At 33.0% G+C, this 24270-nt stretch overlaps 2 protein-coding genes and 1 pseudogene across 2 annotated transcripts; 1 reads left to right on the forward strand and 2 right to left on the reverse strand.

Annotated features, from left to right (window-relative positions):
• Window positions 1–791: 791 nt before the first annotated feature.
• Window positions 792–2792, reverse strand: LOC125657478 (uncharacterized). Its single transcript, XM_048888050.2, has one exon. The coding sequence runs from the start codon at window positions 2790–2792 to the stop codon at window positions 792–794; it is 2001 nt and encodes a 666-aa protein (XP_048744007.2).
• Window positions 2793–13484: 10692 nt separating this feature from the next.
• LOC130054979 (uncharacterized) lies at window positions 13485–16370 on the forward strand. Its single transcript, XM_056166118.1, has 5 exons — window positions 13485–13756; window positions 14492–14624; window positions 15187–15574; window positions 15766–16011; window positions 16357–16370. The coding sequence occupies exons 1-5, from the start codon at window positions 13485–13487 to the stop codon at window positions 16368–16370; spliced, it is 1053 nt and encodes a 350-aa protein (XP_056022093.1).
• A 309-nt stretch (window positions 16371–16679) lies between these two features.
• On the reverse strand, window positions 16680–19422 carry LOC125651080 (uncharacterized; annotated as a pseudogene).
• Between the last annotated feature and the right edge of the window lie 4848 nt (window positions 19423–24270).

A 24270-nucleotide genomic window follows, 5' to 3' on the forward strand; every position in this document is an offset into this window, starting at 1 on the left:
GTTTTGGTCTGCTCTATGTAGTCTACCGAATAATAATAAACGACATTTATCAATATATCCTTCCATAGTCCATAAACCTAGATTTGCAATACACGAAAGAGATGGAGAATATTTTGAAAAACCTTGTATTATTCTAGAAAAATGTCTTTGGATATATTCAATTTTGTTCAGATCTTCTTTAGATAATGCTGTCCATAGCTCACAAGAATATAATGCCGACGGTAACACAATCCTTTTCCAAATTTTAGCTGAAACTATAGGATGAATCTGAAAACTGTTCACACCAATTGTATACAAGGAATGAATTTTAGTTCTTGCAGCCTTGCACGCTCGATCTGTCAATTTGTCACATTTCATTTTTGCTTGAAGCAAACAACCTGCATATATGACACTATCACAATATGGTATATGATCATTAAATAATTTCATTTCATGATTTACAAATGAAAGAGGAAACTTATTAAAAACTATAAAAACACTTTTACATGGGTTGTAATGAAGTCTCCATTTGTATGCATAACGCTCAACAATAACCAACAGACTTTGAAGAGAGCGAGGCGAATTACTCAGCAAAACAGTATCATCTGCTAACAGTATACTTGGTATATGTATATCACCCAACAATAACCCATAGTTGAGTTTACAAATTTCATTTAAGAGATCGTCTATATATACAAGGAACATAAAAGCACTAAGAACTCTTCCTTGACCAACACCTTGTGAAACATTGTATAATGACGAATTCATCCCAGAAAAGGATACAAAACATTTATTGCCATTGTACCAGTATTTCAGGATTTTCCATATTCTACATCAATTCCAAGAGTATGCAGTTTAAATAAAAGGCCATTATGCCATATTCTATCAAAAGCCTTTTCGTTATCTAAAAAAGCACAGAAGACTGGCGAACCCCTTGATACATAATAGCCAATGGCTTCTTTCAAGACATAACAGGCTGGTATAGCACCATGATCATTTCTGAAACCAAATTGTAACGGATGTGGAAATAAGATGCGCTTTTCAGTTAATTCATTTTCAATGCGAGATAGAATAACCTTTTCAAATAGTTTGCTTATTGCAGAAGTCAATGTAATACCTCTGTAGTTTGTAGGGTTACATTTATCTTTATTTTTGCCTTTGTAGATAGAGATTACTTTACCAACCTTAAACATTTCAGGAACATATGTACATTGCAATATGTGGTTGAAAAGAATACATAAATGATCTACGAGTTTGTTTCCGCCGTATATGATGTGTTCATTTGTAAGAAAGTCTGGACCCGCTGCTTTTCCCTTTGATATTGCTGTAATATGTTGCCGTATTTCCTCAGTCGATAATGGATCCTGTACAAGAGTAGATTGGGAGAAGCTTCTGGACTCACTATCTAGATGATTTACATATTCATCAATATGTTCTTTGAATGAATCATCAAATTTGTTTGGAGTGTGTTTCTCCTCGGCAAGATCAGAATAATATTTTCTCCAGTGGTTGCACATGTCTATAACATTATCGGCTGTACTATCCATGTACTTTAGATGTTTAGGGAGTGTAGAGGACGCTCGTTTTGAATTTTTCCACGCTGTTCTGTAAAAGGTACCTATGTCTAATTCAGTTGCCTTTTCAATTTCATTAAATATGGAAGTATGCCAGGTTTTTACTGCTAATCTATGAAGTTTTCGAAAAACACATTTTGCTTTTTTATATTTAACAAAAGAATCGGATTCCTTGGACCTCGGAGAACCCTCCGATTTCCAGAGGCGTCGAGCACATCGCATATCATAGTGAGCATGATCTAGATTGTTAGATTTCCAGTAGGGCTTTAAAAAAGGTCTAACTTTTCCGTATGGAATGTGAAAATCAGATGCAAATAAAAGAGTGGCCGTTATATTTATCAGATGTTGGTCAATGTCATAATCCGGTTCACCATCTGCTTGAAAAGTGCTGAGAAGATGATCACATGTGTTTTTGTACGCTTGTAGATTATTTGAATCTGCAATTGACCACTTTGGAATGTTACGAGATAGATCTGGAGGAAGGCAGCTGAATATATTTTTGATGTTGAATTCAGAGAAGAGGGGGAAATGATCAGATATTTCGTATTTGAAACCTTTATATATCTCTTTATATTTGACTTCAGACGCCAACCATTCAGGAACAAAAATGTAATCCAGTACTGTTTTAATCTTTTTGTCTTTAGTTTGGAATGAGACAATATTGCACTCAGTCTGAAAAACACTATACAAGTTTCTTTCTGCCATATTATTAGTCAAAAGTTTTGACTTTGGACTTGTAGGTTTATTTTTGATATCTGTATTGAAGTCTCCACAGAGTATCACAGGACCAGATTCACTGAGTTCATCACAGATATCACAGAGATCAAATACGTCACACAAAACACTTTTGTATTCATTAATGGGTAAATTTGTCGAGGGCAATAGGGATCCGATGATAAATAGTTTGTCAGACCCAAACACAATCTCTATTGTCAGTATTCGATTGTTTGTTGTCTTGATTTCTCGAACAGAGTATTCTGTAGATTTTCTGACAATAAAGGCTACACCACCTCTTGTTATGTTATTTGTAGTGGTTCCGGGGTTTGCAATGCAAATAACGTCTTGCTTAAAATGTGAACTCAAAATTGGTAAGCAGTTATTTGGTCGCCAATGTTCAGATATGAAAGAAATGTCGGAGAATGCTATAACATCAGAAATTTCCGGTATACAACTGAAGGCTCCGTGGACATTCCATGTGGATAGAATCATCAAGGGAAGTAAGATTGCGATATGAGCCATTATGAGCTATCAGAATGTTCTGTGCTATCTTTATATTTTTCGTTCCGTACGATCCAATCTCTGACCGAAATGGTGTCGGGCCAAAAATCAGATTCATGTGTCTTGCTGTAGTCGTTTTCGGCGATATTGGCCCTAATCACGAATGTTGGAAATTTGCGTTCTGAATGATGAGCAAGAAGAAATATTCCAAAAATATCAACGTCTTTACTTTTGCACCAGTCAATGATATCTGATTTGACCCTTTCAAATGTTGTGTCACGGGCTTTGATATTAGCAAGAACAACACGCCGCGACGGTGATCGTTTCCCTCGTACAAAGGTGTATCCAGTAAAGGCACGTTGTGATTCACAGATGATATTTGGTGCCAATTCCCTACTAAGGGATGTAGCTCTTAATAGGCAAGGATTTTCACTGTCGAAGTTTTGTCCGACATTCGACGTTTTTAAGATGGAAGCCTTCTTCTTTGGGTCAGACACAGATGTGTGAATGTTTTGTATACTACGTGATGTGACCGTTGGAGTGGAAACGCTACGTGTATGTTGATGCTTAGAAGCTTCTAGTACAGACTGAAGTGAATGTTCAATATTTCTTTCAGCCACTTGCTGAATTTCAGGATGGACATTTCTCTCACATGTATCATTGCCAAAGACTGTAGAATGGCTACTTTCATCACTTTTATCTAAGTCAGTGTCAATCAATTGCGCGCCATCTGGACTTTTTCCAGTTACCACAGTTGAATAAAGTGATTTTTGTTTAGCACTCTTTTGTTCACACTGTATTTTAATTTCTGTCTGTTTGTTTTGTTTCTGTGGGGTATTTTGTGTCTTTTGAATTTTTTTCAATTCTTTCTGTGTTCTTGTATCGTATTCGTCGTCGTACGATTTTATTTTCTGATTCAGGAATCGTATCTCTGATTTCAGTTGTGCCTCTGAATCTGCAAGTCTGCTTTTTTCAGCAGTACAGTTATTTAGCTCCAACTGCAGTCGTTCGTTTTCACACCGAAGTGACCGAATTTCGTTACTTTTGCAACGCAATTCACCCTGAAAGGCAGATTTCATTTCTGATAACTGGTCTTGGATTGGAAGAAGTTCACTATGCAGACTTTCCATAATGGCCGAGTAAAGACTTCCTTGTGAAACTTTCTCAGCATCATCGCAATTTTGGTCATCTATTTGAAATTCTCGCAAAGAAGCGCTTGTATATTTCCTTTTGTGTTTACTCATAACTTCTCTTTGGAGTTCGGCCGTTGACACAATGTCCTCACAAAAAGCAAAGATATAGTAGACATCAGTAGCGTATTTCTCCCCAATAGTTTTACCCGTTTTTCCTCGTTGTCGTCGCTCAGTCAGGTATCCACTAGGAAATTCTTCATATGTAGATTTTGCATAATCATACATACTTAGACGAATTTCATTAATTTGATCCGGGTCATCATTGTATTTCTCCACGAGATTTTGTATGAATGTTTCTTTGTCATATTGACCTAACTGGCTTTTTATTTCATCATATATTTCTGTATCAACTTCATCAACTGGTTGTGTACTGTACATATCCTCACAATCGTTTTCGTTTATTCCATTCATTTTTCTCTTGTTAAAGTGTAGACACAGGACAATAATTTATGCCTTACATTGCACATAACTTTTGGAAGAACCCGTATCTCTTGAATGGTCGAGGTGACCCTGCTTCTATACAAGGTTATCGATACACTTGAGTGAATTCATAGCAAGTAAACAAACTGTTCATCAAAACGAAAGTATGCAAAAACCACAAATCTAATAGATTTCCAACAAATTTCGTCTAATATTCAAATAATCTGGATGGAAATAAAGAATGCATACAAGTTTCAAGTCAAAACAGTGCCCAGAAATGAGTTTTTAAGCATGTCAATTTACCTCCGTACACACTTCTCGAACAACATTGAGGGGCCCCTCAGGGGAAAATATATTTATGTAAAGTATTTATTACTATACCTTACTGAACTGTTAGTGAAGTATTTATTCCTACTTTACTGAACTGTTATAAAGTATTTATTCCTATACCTTACTGAACTGTTATAAAGTATTTATTCCTATATCTATCTGAACTGTTAGTAAAGTATTTATTCCTACTTTACTGAACTGTTATAAAGTATTTATTCCTATACCTTACTGAACTGTTATAAAGTATATATTCCTACCTTACTGAACTGTTATAAAGTATTTGTTCCTTTCTCTTACTGAACTGTTATAAAGTGTTTATTCCTATATCTTACTGAACTGTTATAAAGTATTTATTCCTACCTTACTGAACTGTTAGTAAAGTATTTATTCCTATACCTTACTAAACTGTTATAAAGTATTTATTCCTATATCTTACTGAACTGTTATAAAGTATTTATTCCTACCTTACTGAACTGTTATAAAGTATTTATTCCTATATCTTACTGAACTGTTATAAAGTATTTATTCCTATACCTTACTGAACTGTTATAAAGTATTTATTCCTATATCTATCTGAACTGTTAGTAAAGTATTTATTCCTACTTTACTGAACTGTTATAAAGTATTTATTCCTATACCTTACTGAACTGTTATAAAGTATATATTCCTACCTTACTGAACTGTTATAAAGTATTTGTTCCTTTCTCTTACTGAACTGTTATAAAGTGTTTATTCCTATATCTTACTGAACTGTTATGAAGTATTTATTCCTACCTTACTGAACTGTTAGTAAAGTATTTATTCCTATACCTTACTAAACTGTTATAAAGTATTTATTCCTATATCTTACTGAACTGTTATAAAGTATTTATTCCTACCTTACTGAACTGTTATAAAGTATTTATTCCTATATCTTACTGAACTGTTGTAAAGTATTTATTCCTACCTTACTGAACTGTTATAAAGTATTTATTCCTATATCTTACTGAACTGTTATAAAGTATTTATTCCTACCTTACTGAACTGTTAGTAAAGTATTTATTCCTATATCTTACTGAACTGTTATAAATTATTTATTCCTACCTTACTGAACTGTTAGTAAAGTATTTATTCCTATACCTTACTAAACTGTTATAAAGTATTTATTCCTATATCTTACTGAACTGTTATAAAGTATTTATTCCTACCTTACTGAACTGTTATAAAGTATTTATTCCTATATCTTACTGAACTGTTATAAAGTATTTATTCCTACCTTACTGAACTGTTAGTAAAGTATTTATTCCTACCTTACTGAACTGTTATAAAGTATTTATTCCTATACCTTACTGAACTGTTATAAAGTATTTATTCCTATATCTTACTGAACTGTTATAAAGTATTTATTCATATATCTTACTGAACTGTTATAAAGTATTTATTCCTATATCTTACTGAACTGTTATAAAGTATTTATTCCTATATCTTACTGAACTGTTATAAAGTATTTATTCCTATATCTTACTGAACTGTTATAAAGTATTTATTCCTACCTTACTGAACTGTTATAAAGTATTTATTCATATATCTTACTGAACTGTTATAAAGTATTTATTCCTACCTTACTGAACTGTTATAAAGTATTTATTCCTACCTTACTGAACTGTTATAAAGTATTTATTCCTACCTTACTGAACTGTTATAAAGTATTTATTCCTACCTTACTGAACTGTTATAAAGTATTTATTCCTATACCTTACTGAACTGTTATAAAGTATTTATTCCTACCTTACTGAACTGTTATAAAGTGTTTATTCCTATATCTTACTGAACTGTTATAAAGTATTTATTCCTACCTTACTGAACTGTTAGTAAAGTATTTATTCCTATACCTTACTAAACTGTTATAAAGTATTTATTCCTATATCTTACTGAACTGTTATAAAGTATTTATTCCTACCTTACTGAACTGTTATAAAGTATTTATTCCTATATCTTACTGAACTGTTATAAAGTATTTATTCCTATACCTTACTGAACTGTTATAAAGTATTTATTCCTATATCTATCTGAACTGTTAGTAAAGTATTTATTCCTACTTTACTGAACTGTTATAAAGTATTTATTCCTATACCTTACTGAACTGTTATAAAGTATATATTCCTACCTTACTGAACTGTTATAAAGTATTTGTTCCTTTCTCTTACTGAACTGTTATAAAGTGTTTATTCCTATATCTTACTGAACTGTTATAAAGTATTTATTCCTACCTTACTGAACTGTTAGTAAAGTATTTATTCCTATACCTTACTAAACTGTTATAAAGTATTTATTCCTATATCTTACTGAACTGTTATAAAGTATTTATTCCTACCTTACTGAACTGTTATAAAGTATTTATTCCTATATCTTACTGAACTGTTATAAAGTATTTATTCCTATACCTTACTGAACTGTTATAAAGTATTTATTCCTATATCTATCTGAACTGTTAGTAAAGTATTTATTCCTACTTTACTGAACTGTTATAAAGTATTTATTCCTATACCTTACTGAACTGTTATAAAGTATATATTCCTACCTTACTGAACTGTTATAAAGTATTTGTTCCTACCTTACTGAACTGTTAGTAAAGTATTTATTCCTATACCTTACTAAACTGTTATAAAGTATTTATTCCTATATCTTACTGAACTGTTATAAAGTATTTATTCCTACCTTACTGAACTGTTATAAAGTATTTATTCCTATATCTTACTGAACTGTTGTAAAGTATTTATTCCTACCTTACTGAACTGTTAGTAAAGTATTTATTCCTATATCTTACTGAACTGTTATAAATTATTTATTCCTACCTTACTGAACTGTTAGTAAAGTATTTATTCCTATACCTTACTAAACTGTTATAAAGTATTTATTCCTATATCTTACTGAACTGTTATAAAGTATTTATTCCTACCTTACTGAACTGTTATAAAGTATTTATTCCTACCTTACTGAACTGTTATAAAGTATTTATTCCTACCTTACTGAACTGTTATAAAGTATTTATTCCTACCTTACTGAACTGTTATAAAGTATTTATTCATACCTTACTGAACTGTTATAAAGTATTTATTCCTATATCTTACTAAACTGTTATAAAGTATTTATTCATACCTTACTGAACTGTTATAAAGTATTTATTCCTATATCTTACTGAACTGTTATAAAGTATTTATTCATATATCTTACTGAACTGTTATAAAGTATTTATTCCTATATCTTACTGAACTGTTATAAAGTATTTATTCCTATATCTTACTGAACTGTTATAAAGTATTTATTCCTATATCTTACTGAACTGTTATAAAGTATTTATTCCTACCTTACTGAACTGTTATAAAGTATTTATTCATATATCTTACTGAACTGTTATAAAGTATTTATTCCTACCTTACTGAACTGTTATAAAGTATTTATTCCTACCTTACTGAACTGTTATAAAGTATTTATTCCTACCTTACTGAACTGTTATAAAGTATTTATTCCTACCTTACTGAACTGTTATAAAGTATTTATTCCTATACCTTACTGAACTGTTATAAAGTATTTATTCCTATATCTTACTGAACTGTTATAAAGTATTTATTCCTATATCTAACTGAACTGTTATAAACATTTCAAATCGTGAATAATTTCTAAATTGGGTATAGGTATTTGTAATTTTTACATATTATGAAAAAATACATTGTGTTGTTTCTGTGTGTCGATTTGATTGTAAGTCTACATGATGACCTAGAGCTAAATAAAAACCCGGCTACATAGCGGTATCATTTAACTAAGGTCCGTTAGAAAATTACTTCATATGTGAATTTATAATTATAATTTCGATATATGATAAGATAAGATAAGATAAGATATTCTTTATTTCCTCCAAATTAATGGAGAGTATATCATAATCAAATTATAAACTTATTTGAAAAGAACAGGAAAAAAAACATATTTATAGTATGTACATATTTGAAACCAATGATTATAATCTACAGATTACGGCAGTCTATGACAAAAAAACCTCTATTTTTATACAATGTATTTGCAACAGTTAGCATGATTTGCTTCCATTTTGCATAAGAAATATTTTCAAAGCTTGTACCTTGAACACAACCGATTAAAGATAAAAATTGCCATTCATGATCTTGATATTCAAACAAAGCATACTCTTCTACACTGAGTATTTGTAGAATATTTTCAAGCATAGTTTCTCTGTCTTCCAAAAGGTTAAAACAACTTAGCATAAGATGCATATTAAGATTATGCGTATTCCTATTACATAATGGACACAATTTACAAACAATTTTCATTGAAGACACTTGTACTAAAAAGTTAATCAACAATCTTTTGGACGGGTCGTCCTTAACAATTTGCCATAATCTATTAGGCCTCAGCTTTGTGTGTATTTTCCTGAAAAAGTACATATCAGTGTCCACAGAAAGAGAAGCAAGCCATTGCCTTTCTTCTGTTGCCCATATTGCTTTAATAACAAGTTTGGAAAAATCACATTTGTTAAAAACTGTGGCACTGTTGTTTTTGAATAAGTCAATAACTTGATATTTTTCTGCCGTTTGCAACATAATTTTGGTTGAAAAATATTTTTCAGATATCTGAGCATCGACTAGATAATTATAAACTTTATAATGTACAGACGTACAGACGTTTTGTCTGATCTGTGAAGTCTGCCTAGAAACAATAGGCGACACTTGTCTATATAACCCTGTATGATCCACAGTCCAATATTTGAGATGCTGGAAAGTGATGGGGAAAATTTGTCTTTAACTGATAAAAAGGAATAGCTCATCTAACTTGTCGGGTTTCCTATCTAAGGTAGGATAGCGAGTATTCGACAACCGCCGGTATACATACTTTCTAAACAGCCACGATACCTAATGAGGGGCGGGGAATGCGGTTGGTGTTTTATTACAAGTATCATGAAATTAATTCTCAAGAAATGTTTTCTTTCACGACATAATTGATATCATTGAAACATTATTTTAACATGTCTTAAAGGTTTTAACTATTTGCATTTTTCACGTGTCCGAAGTCTTTATTATTTTTGCCACCATACATTTTCACGTTTTTAAGTGTTGACAGGTAGGTAGTTTAGAATGCAGAATAACACGTAGCCATTTTTCAAATTTGAATCAAGCCCGATCGGATTTGTGTAAAAGTGGTCATAGAGAACATTGTAATCAGAATACTACATTCACTTGATGTAAAATAGTTTACAAATTCAACGATAAATGAGACTAATTACTTGATGAAAAGTGCATACAATTAACAACAATATTATTATTTTCGTAATTTCTATCCATTTTGATCGGAATTGGTACTTCTTTTTTCTCATCTAAGATATAGCGATATATTTGAAATTCCGTCATTTTATTTCAATTTCTTTTTATCGTTTTAAAAATATATTTCTCTGATATATCTTTTTTCTTATTGACATGCTTATGCAGATTTTATCCTTAGATTCAAAAATACATATATATTAACAAATAACAGTTTCAATTTTCATAAACAAATTTGTTTTCAAATTAGAATGGCATGTTTTATTAAATATCCATATCATGCACCAACTCACAGCGGGACTTTAGAATCTTTTATTTGCAAACAATGCACCCTTTTTATCATTCCAGAAATATTATTTAAATCATATACCGTACAATAATTGAGAGCTTGCATCACTCTTTCAATGGTGAATTCATGCTTTATACGAAGTGCTTTAAGGTATCACACCGGTAATTGTCCAATCAATTGTAGTTCCATATATTTAAAGAAATATTTTCTTTCCTTGCGCGATTTTTCTGATTTCCTCTTCTTCTTTTCTCTTAATTTTTGTACCCCTGATTAGGAAATTTTGTGTAATTTGTAGAAATAACCAAGTGTATACAAAGGAGCTATTTGCTGTTGGTAGCTGAGGCTACTTCCTGAGGTGCACTCCGGCTGTTTACACACATGTGGAAAACACGCGGATTTGAGGGTTTGCGGGCAATTTGTTTTCGAAAATGCCGCGTAGGATGTTGTTTTTCTTGTGTCGGCAGACAAGATAGGTACATGTAACATGGAACGTTTCCGACTGCATTATTCGGCATCAATTCTGTAAACTGATTTTTAATGATTTTTTCCCTCTATAGTAATATATAGTGAAAATAATTACCGGTGTGATACCTTGAGGGAAGTTGTGAATTTCACAATTTCCCGTTTTTCTCAGTCCTTTCCCTTTTCATCAGCTCAAAATCAGCACTGGATATCAAAATACAAGGTTTGAAAAACAAAACGGTGTTTTAATAGGTCATTCAAGAAACATGACGCAATACACAATGCGAAATTTCAATTACATCTAAATACGTATGAACAACGCACTTGTTGCCCTATACAGCTAGAAAATCGTAAATATTTGTATAAACACCCATCTACATAGCATACACCGGTGGTTTTAACACTTAACACATCCAAAAGATGTATCAAAATTTCAAATCGATTTTACAATACGCATATTGCACAATAACCCCCCCCCTCCTCCTGCCTTGCACAACCGTTAGATGGACTTTCCTTGACATTCATTAGCATCATACATAACTCTTTGAGTTCTTGATTCAATGTCCTTATTGTAAATTAACCCAATTAAGAAATTTCGTATCTCTGCTTAGAGTTTAGAAATTTTATTCTATTTTTAATTTTATGTCCTAAAGAGGAATTCAAATAATTCATGGTAAATGCTCGTTAAGGTCACTCATATGAACATCAAAATGTCTCCTTAACACAGAAGATTTCAAATTATTCGTTTCAAGGGCCCAACACGCTAAGTAATATTTCTGAAACGATTTACGACAGTCCCCTCCGTAGCAGGATATCAAGGCTCTGACGGCGTAGGCCATAATTCTGTTGCCGGCTTCTAAAGCGTTGACCAAAAATTTGTGTTCCGTCCTGCATATTAAGTTTGTCACTAAATATTCTTACCGTTTTGAGCATTTTGAACACTTGCAATTCAGTGTCACTATACTTAGCGCCCTTAATATTTGGCCTACATCTTCTTTAGAACCAAAATTTAGGAAATGTTTTAGCTTAAATTTTTTGTAATGAGCAGTTACATGGATGATTTCTGTATGATTTGTGTACACGTTTTAAAACGTCATATTATCCAGTCAGACTTTAGTCTTATTTATTTGTTTTAACTAATATTTAGTCTTCTTAATGTGTTACCTCTGCTTTGAAGAAAAGCTAAATACGCACAACCCCTGACAGATTAGGGAGCCATTATCTGAAACACTAATCACCCGTGAGTACCAGCTTGGTTTAATCTGTTAAGTGTAACTAATGGGCTCTTCTAGGATACCAATTTGACCAGATGCAGATTCCATTATAGTACCGAAAATTGAATATTTTCACAAAACCAAAAATTTCACTCACATGAAATTAGAAATAATTAGCAATTTAATTTTTCTTTATAAATTAATTTAGAATTAATAAGTGATTGAAATAGCAAATTTCATCATCCTTCTTTCTAATAATATCTTGATTTTCTTCCAAGTTCTTTCAATGTTAAAAGTACCACACGCGCCTCATATTTCACTGATAGAACAGGCAGAAATCACGATAGTCCCAAGAGAAGTAAATCACCAGTTACGTCAGTTATCTTGCTCCGATCGCTAAGTGCATGGGGTATACTATTGATGAATGAAACGGGCACCTGCTGTACAAATTTGACATTTTTTTATGGCGATTGAGTTGTCTTCAAACGAGCCATTAAATAAACAATAGTGTGATGGGCCATCTTAATTTTTTATTCTTTTTAGGATACATACAATCAAATTACGGATTATTCCACAGTCAAAATCATTGTGTAAAGAAAAGCCTAATAATGGTCTCTTAACAATAGGTATAAAACACATCAAACAATATTTTACCAATAGTAGGTTGTATTGGTAAACTAGATCGTTATAATGACAATAGAATTTGCGAAATGTTGACTTTAAACAAGACTGTTGAAGCCCCTGTACCATCAACTTGTTTTTCAGTAGTCTGCCTCGATTTAAAAACTAATCACACACAGAACAAGCTCTTGCGTATCGAATCAGTTGAGATATATACACACAATATCCAGCTGATAATTTCATCAATTTCTTAAATCCCATAAAGAATTTAAAAAAATAATAATAGTAGAACAAACACCGGACCCCTGGATATACCAGAGGTGGTATTAGGAGCCTAGGAGGAGTAAATATCCCATGTGCCCACCGTGAGTCCTATATTTCAATCAAGCCAAAAGGGTCTATGATTCCAAACTCCCAGTCTTTAATTTTGTGTGGAAGTGGTGGTGTAGAGTGTTGAACATTCGTGCGTTTTGTTATTGTTGATTTTGGAAAAGTTTTGCGATTTCAAATTTACTAAGAGTTACATGTAGAATCCATATCTAATATACACGTTCAAAGATTTATATCTTCCTTTGAGTATTGTGTAAATATATGTTGAAATAGTAGTTGATATGTAATGATTTTTAATATTCAAAGTGTTCAATTGATATCAATATAAAATACGCAAGATCGCGACTACTTTTTCCGTCTTGGTTTTAATTTTTACTTTCCCCTTTCAACGTCTCGCGAGACCCAGATTATGCGAGAATTTGGGCATGTTGGTAAGGTAAATAATACCGGTTCTGCAACTGATTTTAACAATGGTGCACTACCATTGTATTGCAGTTGACTGCAGTAATGATTCGAGAAAAAAGCACAATACCCCAAAATATCCACACATGCTAGATTTCAATGGAAATGTGGTGGATTTTTTCCCACTGCCGTCAGCCAGGAAATCCCCCAAGCTGAGAAAAGCTTGGGTCAAAGCCGTGAAACGAGCTGATTTTAATCCAGGTCCCGGCGAATATTGGCACAGTGTTTGCTCTAGACATTTCATAGATCACCAACCAACAAAAGAAAATCCCATTCCAACCCTATTTTCATACAAGAAAGGCAAAGAAAGAAAGACGAAAAACAGCAAAGTTTACGGTGTCCATCACGTCAGTGAAAGGTGTGTGTGATGTTTATTTATCTCTAATCGCAAAGTTAGCGGGATAGAGAGGTGATCTTTTGGCCTTTCTTAACAAATATATCAGTTATAATGTTAATTACAAGTGAATTTTACAGCATGATATTAAAAAGTCAGTATCCAGCATTATTTGAAATGCAGTACGAATTGTTTTTAAAAGTGCACACTAAGCCATGCCTTTGAAAGAAATAAAATTGAACAATTTTTTTTCAGTGTAAGTAAGCAAAATAGAGTGAGATCAGAATTTGCATCACTACACCCTTTACCGACTAGAGATATGTATAAAGGAATGCAGAATGAAGTCATCATAAATTCAACTGAACACAAAAATTACCAAAAAGAAGGTAAAAATGACTGAGAAATCCACATGATATCTATCAATATTCTATAATATTGTCTTAAATCTTAAAATGAAATTGAGGAAATATCTAGTATGTAAGAAGCTGATTAGAATATATGTATATCAGGGTAAATGTTTGCATAAAATTTATGTATTCATATATTTTTGCTGAATACAATGCAGTACATATATTAAACAAATTTGATATTTTGCATATCTATATGTATGCTTGAAAGAAGTCTTTATAGATGTTGCATATTCTGTATATTGAATGTTTTCAATGACAATTACAATACGCATATAAGAGGACTATTGTTTATCAGTTGGTAATGTGCATGTAATGTGGGGTTTTTTAACGTACCTGTGCCAACAATTAGTTGCACTCGAAGTCCAACAAGTGAACATGCATATGCACTAACTGATGAAAACTTGGTTGACATTGACACTCCTAGTGAGACAGACATAAAGGCACACTTAACAACCCTGATCGTAGAAAACAGACATCTAAAGGTATGTGTAAGTATGTAGCCAAATATTTCTCAATTTTTAGGATCTTAACCATGTATTTTGTATGGAGATGGCTTATGTTTTAATGCCTGCTGTCCAATCCAGTTAAAACATGTTTTCTACATAATAAAATATGGTTTAAAACTAGAAACTATGTCGTTCAACTGATTCTTAACTATTTTTATAGTTTGTTGTTGAGTGCCACTTGATAAGGCAAACAATTAAAAAATTATTTGTTTGACATACTCGAACCAACCTCCCCTCATACCCAATCTTTTTAAGACTTACACAGTGAGTTAAAAAAAATTACCAAACTTTTTTTTAAAAATAGATTTAATTGAATATTGGCCTCAATTCTAGGTTTTAAAAGTAATTTCTCTTCTTAAAAAAAAGATCTACTTATCAACTGCCCTTGAATGAAAAAAATATTGTATAATTGTAGCTTCACACTTGTATAATAGAAATCGTGAAACATAATATGGCAAAATTAGGTCCATATATTTTGAAATTTGACATGTTTGATATTGAATTTGTCAAGATTTTAAATTTCTCATTCATTTTTCAGACAAGATGTACTACCCTGGAAGAGGAAGCTAAAGGTCTTCGAACACAGCTTAAGAATACAAAGTGTGAACTGAAGGAAACCAAAAAGTATGCTGATGAGCTCAGTGACAAATTGGATGAAAAAGACAAACTATTCAGGGAACTTCTTCTAGAAAAATTAACAAAAACAGATAAAAATGTAAAAGTGTTTTTAGGATTACCTAGTGTTGTATTTTTAATGGGTTTATTTGACATATTGAATTCACATGCATCAAAGATGAAGTACTGGACTCGACAGTCATCTAGTGAAGAAAAGGAATGGCAGCAAGCAAATCGAAGAAAACCAGGGAAGCCTCGGAAATTAAAATTGTTTGAAGAATTTATTTTAACTCTACTAAGTCTTCGCTTAGGTTTAAATACATATTTCCTTGCTATGCTTTTTGGTATTTCACAGTCACTTGTATCATCCACTTTTACATTATGGATTTCTTTTATGGAACAAGAGTTGTTGCCCATTTTGAAATGGCCTTCAAGGAAAAAATTCAAAGACACATGCCACTTTCATTCAAATTGAAGTATCCCTTGACTCGTGTTATTATAGATGCCACTGAATTCTTTGTTCAGCGTCCCAGAAATCCCACAACTCAAAGTCGAACTTGGTCAAATTATAAATCTAAAAACACATTTAAAGCTCTTGTGGGCATAACACCAAATGGTGCATTTTCTTTCATATCTGATCTTTGGTCAGGAAATATATCTGACAGGTGTATCACAGAGAAAAGTGGGTTCTTGGATTACATTCAGAGGAGTGACCATGTGATGGCTGATCGTGGATTTCTCATCAATGGTTAGTTACTACCAAGAGGTGCGTTTTTAAATATGCCACCGTTTACAAGAGCATGTCGCCATGGTAAAGGGAGGTACTTGACAGCTAAAGAAATCAGGCAATCTAAAAGCATTGCATCTCTGAGGATACATGTAGAACGTGCCATCCAAAGACTGAAATCATATCAGTTTCTCAGTGGAACTTTGTATATAAATTCAATACCAGTGGCAAATCAGGCTCTTAAGGTATCTGCAGTGTTATGTAACTTTATGAAACCTCTGGTGAAAAAAGTAAACACATGAAATAAATTAAATTTATGCCATTAAAGAAAAAGATTTGTTGTTATTTACATAATTTTATTTGTAGATACGTTGGAGTAGAATGAATTTACACAGATATTTTAGGAAATACATACTTTCTGTAAAACACAGTTTATCTATCTGAAATGTTTTCCCAAAATTTAGCATCAAAATTAACTCTGTGGATAAAAATATCAACATGTGTATATATTATTAAGTGGCACCATTTCCTTTTTGTAATAGCAAGTTGGCACTGAATTTGGCAAAAATATGGTGAGGATTCATTTGTTTTCAAAGAAGGGACTCCTTGTTCAATCTTAAAAAATTTTGAATCATGACAAACAGCATCATAAGCAGTCATCTGAGCACATGAAAAAGGACATTTAATTTCTATACAACCTTTTCCACTAACCCACTAAGATCACAAGAAAAACTATTGTGGTCTATAATCTGCTTTTCAACATACAAATCTCTGGCTTTACTTTCATACTTTTCCCCATGATTCAAAGAAGCTATATTGTTGTATTTCATATTATTCTGACCTAAAATTTGTTTTAAAAGACTCCCATTTTCATTTCTACCAGTAAAATGCAAACAACTGTGTACAACAGAGGCAGTTATTCTGCCAAATCTTTGATAAAACCAAACATCACAACTACTCTGAGATTTACTCTCCATGAATATTTCCTTGCAAACATTTTCCTCATAATATGTTTTCAGGATATTAACAAAATTTTCATATGATTGATCAGCACATTTCGCAAGATCAAGTACATTACTGTGGATAGAATTTTCAAATTCGTATTCAGATTCTGAGCTATCTGACAAAGTATAAGTAGCACAAGCTTCTAATTTTTGGGTTTTCATAAGTTTGTATATTTGTTTCTCAATGACATTACTCTCCGTTTCATTTTGTTGTAAATGAACAGGTTTATAGAATTGTCCAGTGGGTTTTGCTGGAGTTTTACAGTTGTTCTCCTTTCGCAAGTCCAGTTGAACAACTTTGATAGGTCTAGAAGATCTTGTTGGGTTCGTCCACTTTGCTAACTTGTCAGTGACACCAATAGTTGATCTGTCAGTTAAATCCTGCACAAAGGCCTGGAGACCAAACAATAGGGCTGTCACATGTTTGCAAGTACCATCACCACTGAAATAATGCATTTAAATTTCTCTGAATTCACAGATATAAAAATTTGATTTTAATAGTAAAATAATTTTTGGTAAAATTGTGATTTTCTCGATCAGTGACAGAAAAAAAAAGTTTATAAGCTCCAGTTATTTGGAAGGTCCAATTTTTTATTGAAGCAAGTTAAATCATTGTCATCCTTTTGAAAAATTGATTTTCCTCTATAATATCACAGAAATCTTTAGTCAGATAGAATTTTATACCATTAAGATATAATCTCTTTTATCATAAAGGTTTAAGTTGCATGCAGAATCTATAAAAGTGTATTAGGGCAGCAGTGGTATCTTTTACTAATATTTATCATAACAAATCATCAATTTGAAATAAGAATTATCAGTTTGTTACATGTATGTATAACAAAATATCAATACGATTTAACTAATTATTAAATTTTCATAAAAAAAAACCCAACAAATTACTAATTTGTAATAATAATTAATAAACTGATGATACTGTCAAAAAGTTTGATCAGTTAAAGACCCATCTCATGACCATACGGTCAGTAAAATGTAGGCAGAGCCTAATCTAAACAGATGTTATTTACCTGGAGTGGCCAGGGTCTACCAAGGTGTTAATTGCTATATCCCATGGCACTCAAAGAAATACACAGAGGCAGAACATGGCAGAAATCTACCTGTCCATGCTTTTTTATAGTTTTGATATACACAGGATCTGTCTCAGGGACCTCTGTAGAGTTTCTGTGGTCATAGTGTTTGAATAATGGTTGTATTCCTAAGGGTAGTTGACACACATTCTACACCCACCCCTCTTTCTCTCTCTCTGTCATTAACTCAATGAATAATTTCTGTTATAAATATAGAGGTATCATAAATTGATGACATAAATTATTTCAATAGGTTACAAGTTTTAAAACTTATTGTGCAAATTATTGTTTGATTTCTGATTGTGTAATTTATAATACATGTACAGGTATATAGAGGGGGGAAATTACAATTATATTGAAATTGCATTGTTCAGGGGCCTTTTTAAAAACAGTTGAATTACAAGAAAATAGCAGATGTGGACAGGTCATTTGCTATCAAAACTCAGGTATACTGGGCTTCCTCAAGATCTAAAGAATGCCTGTAGATACTGGCTGTTATTGTTATCAAAACACCTCTCTGGGGTAGCCCCAGACCACAGTGTCTGCAGATGTCACTCCACCTGAGATCTATTGTTAAATGTTTGATTGGCAGGCAGCTTACAATTTGGGGGGTGTCAACTTAAAATTGGGTCTTTAAGTCAGAGTCCACTAATCATTATACTAAAATCTTATCCTGGGCTCGTTGAATGGATCAAAGGATCATACTTTTTATATTGTTGTTTATAAAACAGTACAAGAGTAAATTTACATACGCTACACATGTGCATTCTCCGGAATGTATGACTCCATCAAATCAACCAAGATCCAAAGGTTATATGGGGCAGCAGACTGTCTCTCTTCTGGTGTGCATTGGGCCCGAATGTAACGGGATTTTTCATCCAGAAACGTCATCATTACGTTACTGATGTGTCCATTGCTGTGTAATCGATAACTATTGTCATTCTTGTAAGATTTCAATCTATCATTAGTCCACGCACACTTACTTTTTAGATAAAATTGTACGTCAAAACTTTCTATATTGGGAAGATCTGTCAAATCGCCTTTCCATTTTAAATCAGTGCAGACTGGATTGGGGTACCTTTCCATTGATTGTTCGTCGTGAATCTCGACTTTTATCATCGTCGTCCAAATCGGTCTTCGTTGGAATATCCTGACGTAAAGCTTCGCGAGCCAAATCTAGGAGTTCAGATTTCCTGTACCCAGACGTTTTTACACCCCTTTCATTCAAAAATGCTTTTAATTCTGGCAGACACATAGAGGTTAAATCGTCTTCCGTTGCCATGTTTGAATAAACAAAAAATGCCCAAGATGGACACACTTTTCCTGACTTCTTTACAAGAGAGTTCCGCTAACTCGGTATTTACGATCTTACGTATTACTTACGTGATGGTCATCACGTTTCACATTATATATAAGACGTTGGTCATGTGATATCGGCACCAGTAGAATGTCTTAAAACTATGAAAGTTTACCAATACAAACTTTCAGTGGGTCAAATGTCGCCTGATATGTCTCATACCAATTGTCATGTCCTACTTTACACACTGATTTTGACTACAGATTACTCCGTTTACCTAATAAGATATAGGGCTCACAGATGGTATGACCGGTCAACAGGAGATGCATACTCCTAGTAGGAGCTGTACACAATTTCCTGTTCTTATTTCCCCCAAAGATCCAATATAAAACATACAGTGATAATACATGTAGTATTATATTCCTTCTTATTGTTTTAAATATATTATTCACATTCTTCTTTTTGATATTGTCGAACATTACACCGAATTTTATCAGCAATTTTATACTATATAGATCACGGATGTCCTGGTAAGGAGATGAAATGAATATGATTATGATTTTACTCAAGAGTCAAAAATTTGATTTAACTTATTTGATTTCTCAAAGTAATGCCCACATCCGCCAACAAGGATCAAATTTTCAAAGTTCTTTTGGTAATTACATTTTAATGTTTGATATACATGAAATTATGTTCGATGCACACGTCCCATTTATTCAATTCATTGTTGATGGTTTTTGATTGGTTTCGAGGAAGAAACCCATCGGCATTGTGGCGTTATATTCAAAAATAGGAATCAATTTATGTGGAAAATTAATCTTCGCTTACATTTGAGAATATTTCAACTACTGACTTAACACTACCTACATGTACAACCCTCATAAAGTTTACAAAATTCATGGTTCACCAAATTCATGGTTCAAAATGGGACTTGGATCATTCACTGCTGTCTGTGGTCTTCATGATGAGTCAGTAGTTCTGCTTCTGCTGCTGTTGCTGAAGGTGCAGCTGCTGTTGCTGCGGGACAAGGCGCTGTGGGTACCGCCGCTGCTACCGCTTCCTCCACACCATTTCATACATGATACTAGTGTAAAAGTACATTTTCTTTTTCAGACATTATAAACGTATTAACCCAAATAAAACAGATTTATAGCCTTCAGTCCCACAACATTCATACGATTTTTCTCATACAACAATGTAATACAGGTACACAAATAGACGTACTGGAAATTGACACGTCAGCACAAGAGAATCAATACTTATTATAGTAAATCAATTACCGGTAATTACAAATCACTCGGAACACAGGAACTTGTCTTCAGGTAGAGAGCGTGATTTAAGACTACAATTCCCACCACTCTAATTAATTGTATGTTACAAATTTAAAGTCTGAATTAATTAATTAATTCTGAAATTATGTCATAATGCTATATATCTTCGTCACTTATCAAGAAGTAGAGGGAGTGTGTGTGTGTGTTTGTTTGAAGTGAACATGACAGATGTAAGGTACTGGTCCTAACCTCTCTTCCCAGGAGTGGCGCTGTAAGTTACTTAGAAATGTCAAGTCGCTCTAATAGCTCCGAAAACGGTTTACTTTAATATTTCACTTATTATTGTGTTCATTCCAAAGTCCATTAATTTTACACGGTTTAGACACAATGACGTCAACACTTTATACACAGGTCGTTGGTACAGTGGTGGAGGTCCTGGCCCTGCTCCCATCTTTACCACGTCAAACTGAATAGTGACTGTTCCCTTAACACACGCTCGATATTTAAAAGCGTCTTTCAGATAAGACCTTAAAATCAAGGACATGTGTCTTAACAGGCATTTGATAACAAACAGTGGTCGATCTCATAAATCCTATAAAGAAGAAAAAATTAAGAATAGGGCAAACACGTACCCCTGGGCATAAAAGAGATGGGATCAAGTGCATAGGAAAAATAATCATCACACTGTTACCCGTTTACAAACGTTGTCTTGATCAGGTAAACGGGGTAATCCGTAGTCAACATCAGTATGTAAAGAACGGTTTAATGATTGGTATGAAACACGTCAGACAGTATTTGGATTAATGACAGGTTGTATTTGCAAATGAGATGATTATAACGATCATAGAATTTGCAAAAATGATGAATTCTAAAGAGATTTTTGAAACCCTTATAACATCAAGTTTTTTCTCAATAGTTTACCTCGATTTAAAAATTGATCATACGCAGAACATGTTTTCGTGTATGGAATCAGCTGAGAGACGTAAACACCATATACAGGTGATAATGGAATATTACTACATAAATATGGGAAGTTGACGATAGCGAAGATGAACACATCCCGTTTGTCATAAAGTTAAGTTGTCAATTTGCCGTTAACATATATCTTCAATAAAATATCCAGATATGAAGGATATATGGAAGAGTATGTGGTGTCTTTTATTTCGAGTTTACTGACATATATTGAAGCAACATATCGATAAAAATGAACATTGTTAATAGATAAAATGTCCTCCATATCTCTTAATGTTTGGTTGAAGGCGACAGCAAGAGATCTTTTTTCCTTCTCATGTAAAGGTTTTTCAATAAATTCTGCATCACAAGAATACAAAAACAGATCGCATAATAAAGATGCACAATTTCTGTCCATGGGAATTCCAACAGACTGTTGAAATATTTAATACCTAAGATTAATCTTATAATCCCTATAAGGAATCAATCTTATAACCCCTATAAGAAATACAAAATCAAGAGTAGGGCAAACACGGACCCCAGGACATACCAGAGGCGGGATCAAGTGCCTAGGAGGAGTAAGCATCCTCTGTCGACCGATCATATCCGCTGATAGATGGATACAGGGTGTGTGCGGGGGGGGGGGGACGTGCGTGTGCGTGCGTGTTCGCGTGCTTGCGTACCTGTGTGCGTGCATACATATAATAAGTTAATCAGGAAACATTTGAGACGGTTCCTTAATTAAGTGAGCTGCATATAACACTTTTGTTAATTATGCGAAAAAAACTCGAAACTAGTCTTCACTTCCTCATCATTTTTTAATTCTCTGTCAAGTTTAGTTTCGTATTAACTGGTCCCAAGAAAGAAAAGTAGCAATTCATAGCACTCCATGCAAATCACAATACTTTGTGAGATAAATAGAGTTGTACATGTATGCCTACTCACAATATCTGAAAATTACACACATGGGTCGTGTAGCATGATCCGCGAAGTCAGTAATGCAGAAATTATCCCAGGCTTCCATGTTTTTATATCTTTACCAAGTACAAACTTTACATTTGCTCCTGATATTCATCTTTCATTCTTTTAAAGTTATAATGAGAGAGAGAGAGAGAGAGAGAGAGAGAGAGAGATGAAATTTCAATTGAAGTTCCTATTGAGAAACGAAATGCAACGACTGTTTCTGACCAAACATTTCGGTTCAACCAATCATGAAATACATACATTGTATCCATACATATCTCCGCACTTTCTTTCCAGCATTTCCATATGGAATATAACCCGGGGTTACGTGCTAATAGTGTGTGTGTTCTATTTTACCTCGGTGAAGGCTAATTACTTTCATCGAAGACTTTTCTTTAATCATAACGTGAAATTCACTAATAAACATATGAATTAAAAAGTTACCAGAGATTAAACAACTTATGTTTGATACTGGTGTTGCATTTTGATAGATCTATGAATTTTTCAGATTATTTTTCTCTCAATTTCTGGAGAGGTTTTTTTTTTTCATTTCTTTTTTTCCCCTGTATATCTCCATACATTTTAGAAACTGGTCAGAATAAATCCTGTTCATATCTAATAATTCATGATAAAGGTATTTCTGTTCTACGGATAGAAAAAATATGACGTAAGGAAAATTAATAAAAACCTTTCATTTTCACATTAATAGGTATATATTTCAAGCAAAATGTTACTTCCGTAAAGTGGTCTACAGTATCTTCATGTTAATACGCAATTATAATTAATCTTTCCATCTGCTCCCATTATGCACCATTTTCTGATTTTCGTAAATATTTCTTGCCAAAGCAATTCATTCAGACACTGTTATCATAATTTTCAATGAAAATTATTTCGTTCAAGAATTCTACCCATCGTGTAAGAGGTTCCCATCATATTCCATATTTCCATACAACTTCATTTCAACTATCCTTGATATTACATTTTGGGGTTAGTACTCTAAATCCAATACTCCCCCCCCCCCCCACAATAATTGTGTGGCGCGGGTGCGTGTGTGCGTGCGTGTCTTTATGTTTTCTTATCTACGGAAAAAGGATAAATGAAATATGATGCAATTGAAATCATATCATTCATTTTGTTGATTGAGCACCCTTTAGGAATATGTATGTTTACAGATCTAGAATTAAATTTTCCGCGAAATTGATATCACTAGTAGTCACCTTGTTAAGTGGTCGACCATAGCTGGAAAGGGGGTAGGGGTTCAGATACGGAAGTAAGCTTTCCAGTTGCCCCTATATCAGCATATAGAAATCGAATGTGCGTTTTCGAGCTACAAAAACGAACGTGCTCTAATGTAGTTAAACGTATTTGTATATCAGTATCACTTTTAAAAACGTTCTAATTCTTTTTAATCAGCGGTGCTCTTTAATTTTGATGTCCAACTATCCTTTTAATTCCAAAGAATCCACAAGAGCTAAAATTCCATATTACGGAGAAAAGAAAAAAAAGAAACGTACACTCTCACGATACAGAAAAAACCGATTGCATTCAAAATGTAAACCTTTAGTAAATGTTATACCATATATCCAGAATATCAATTGCTGAAAGGTAAAATAACTTCCTCGTTAATTAATTTTAAAATCACAAAAATAAAAAAGAACTAACCGCATGCATCGCCCCTCTCTGTAACGTGGCTGTTCAAGAAGTATATA

The sequence above is a fragment of the Ostrea edulis genome, chromosome 5 (genome assembly GCF_947568905.1).
Source record: "Ostrea edulis chromosome 5, xbOstEdul1.1, whole genome shotgun sequence".
Classification (NCBI taxonomy): domain Eukaryota; kingdom Metazoa; phylum Mollusca; class Bivalvia; order Ostreida; family Ostreidae; genus Ostrea; species Ostrea edulis.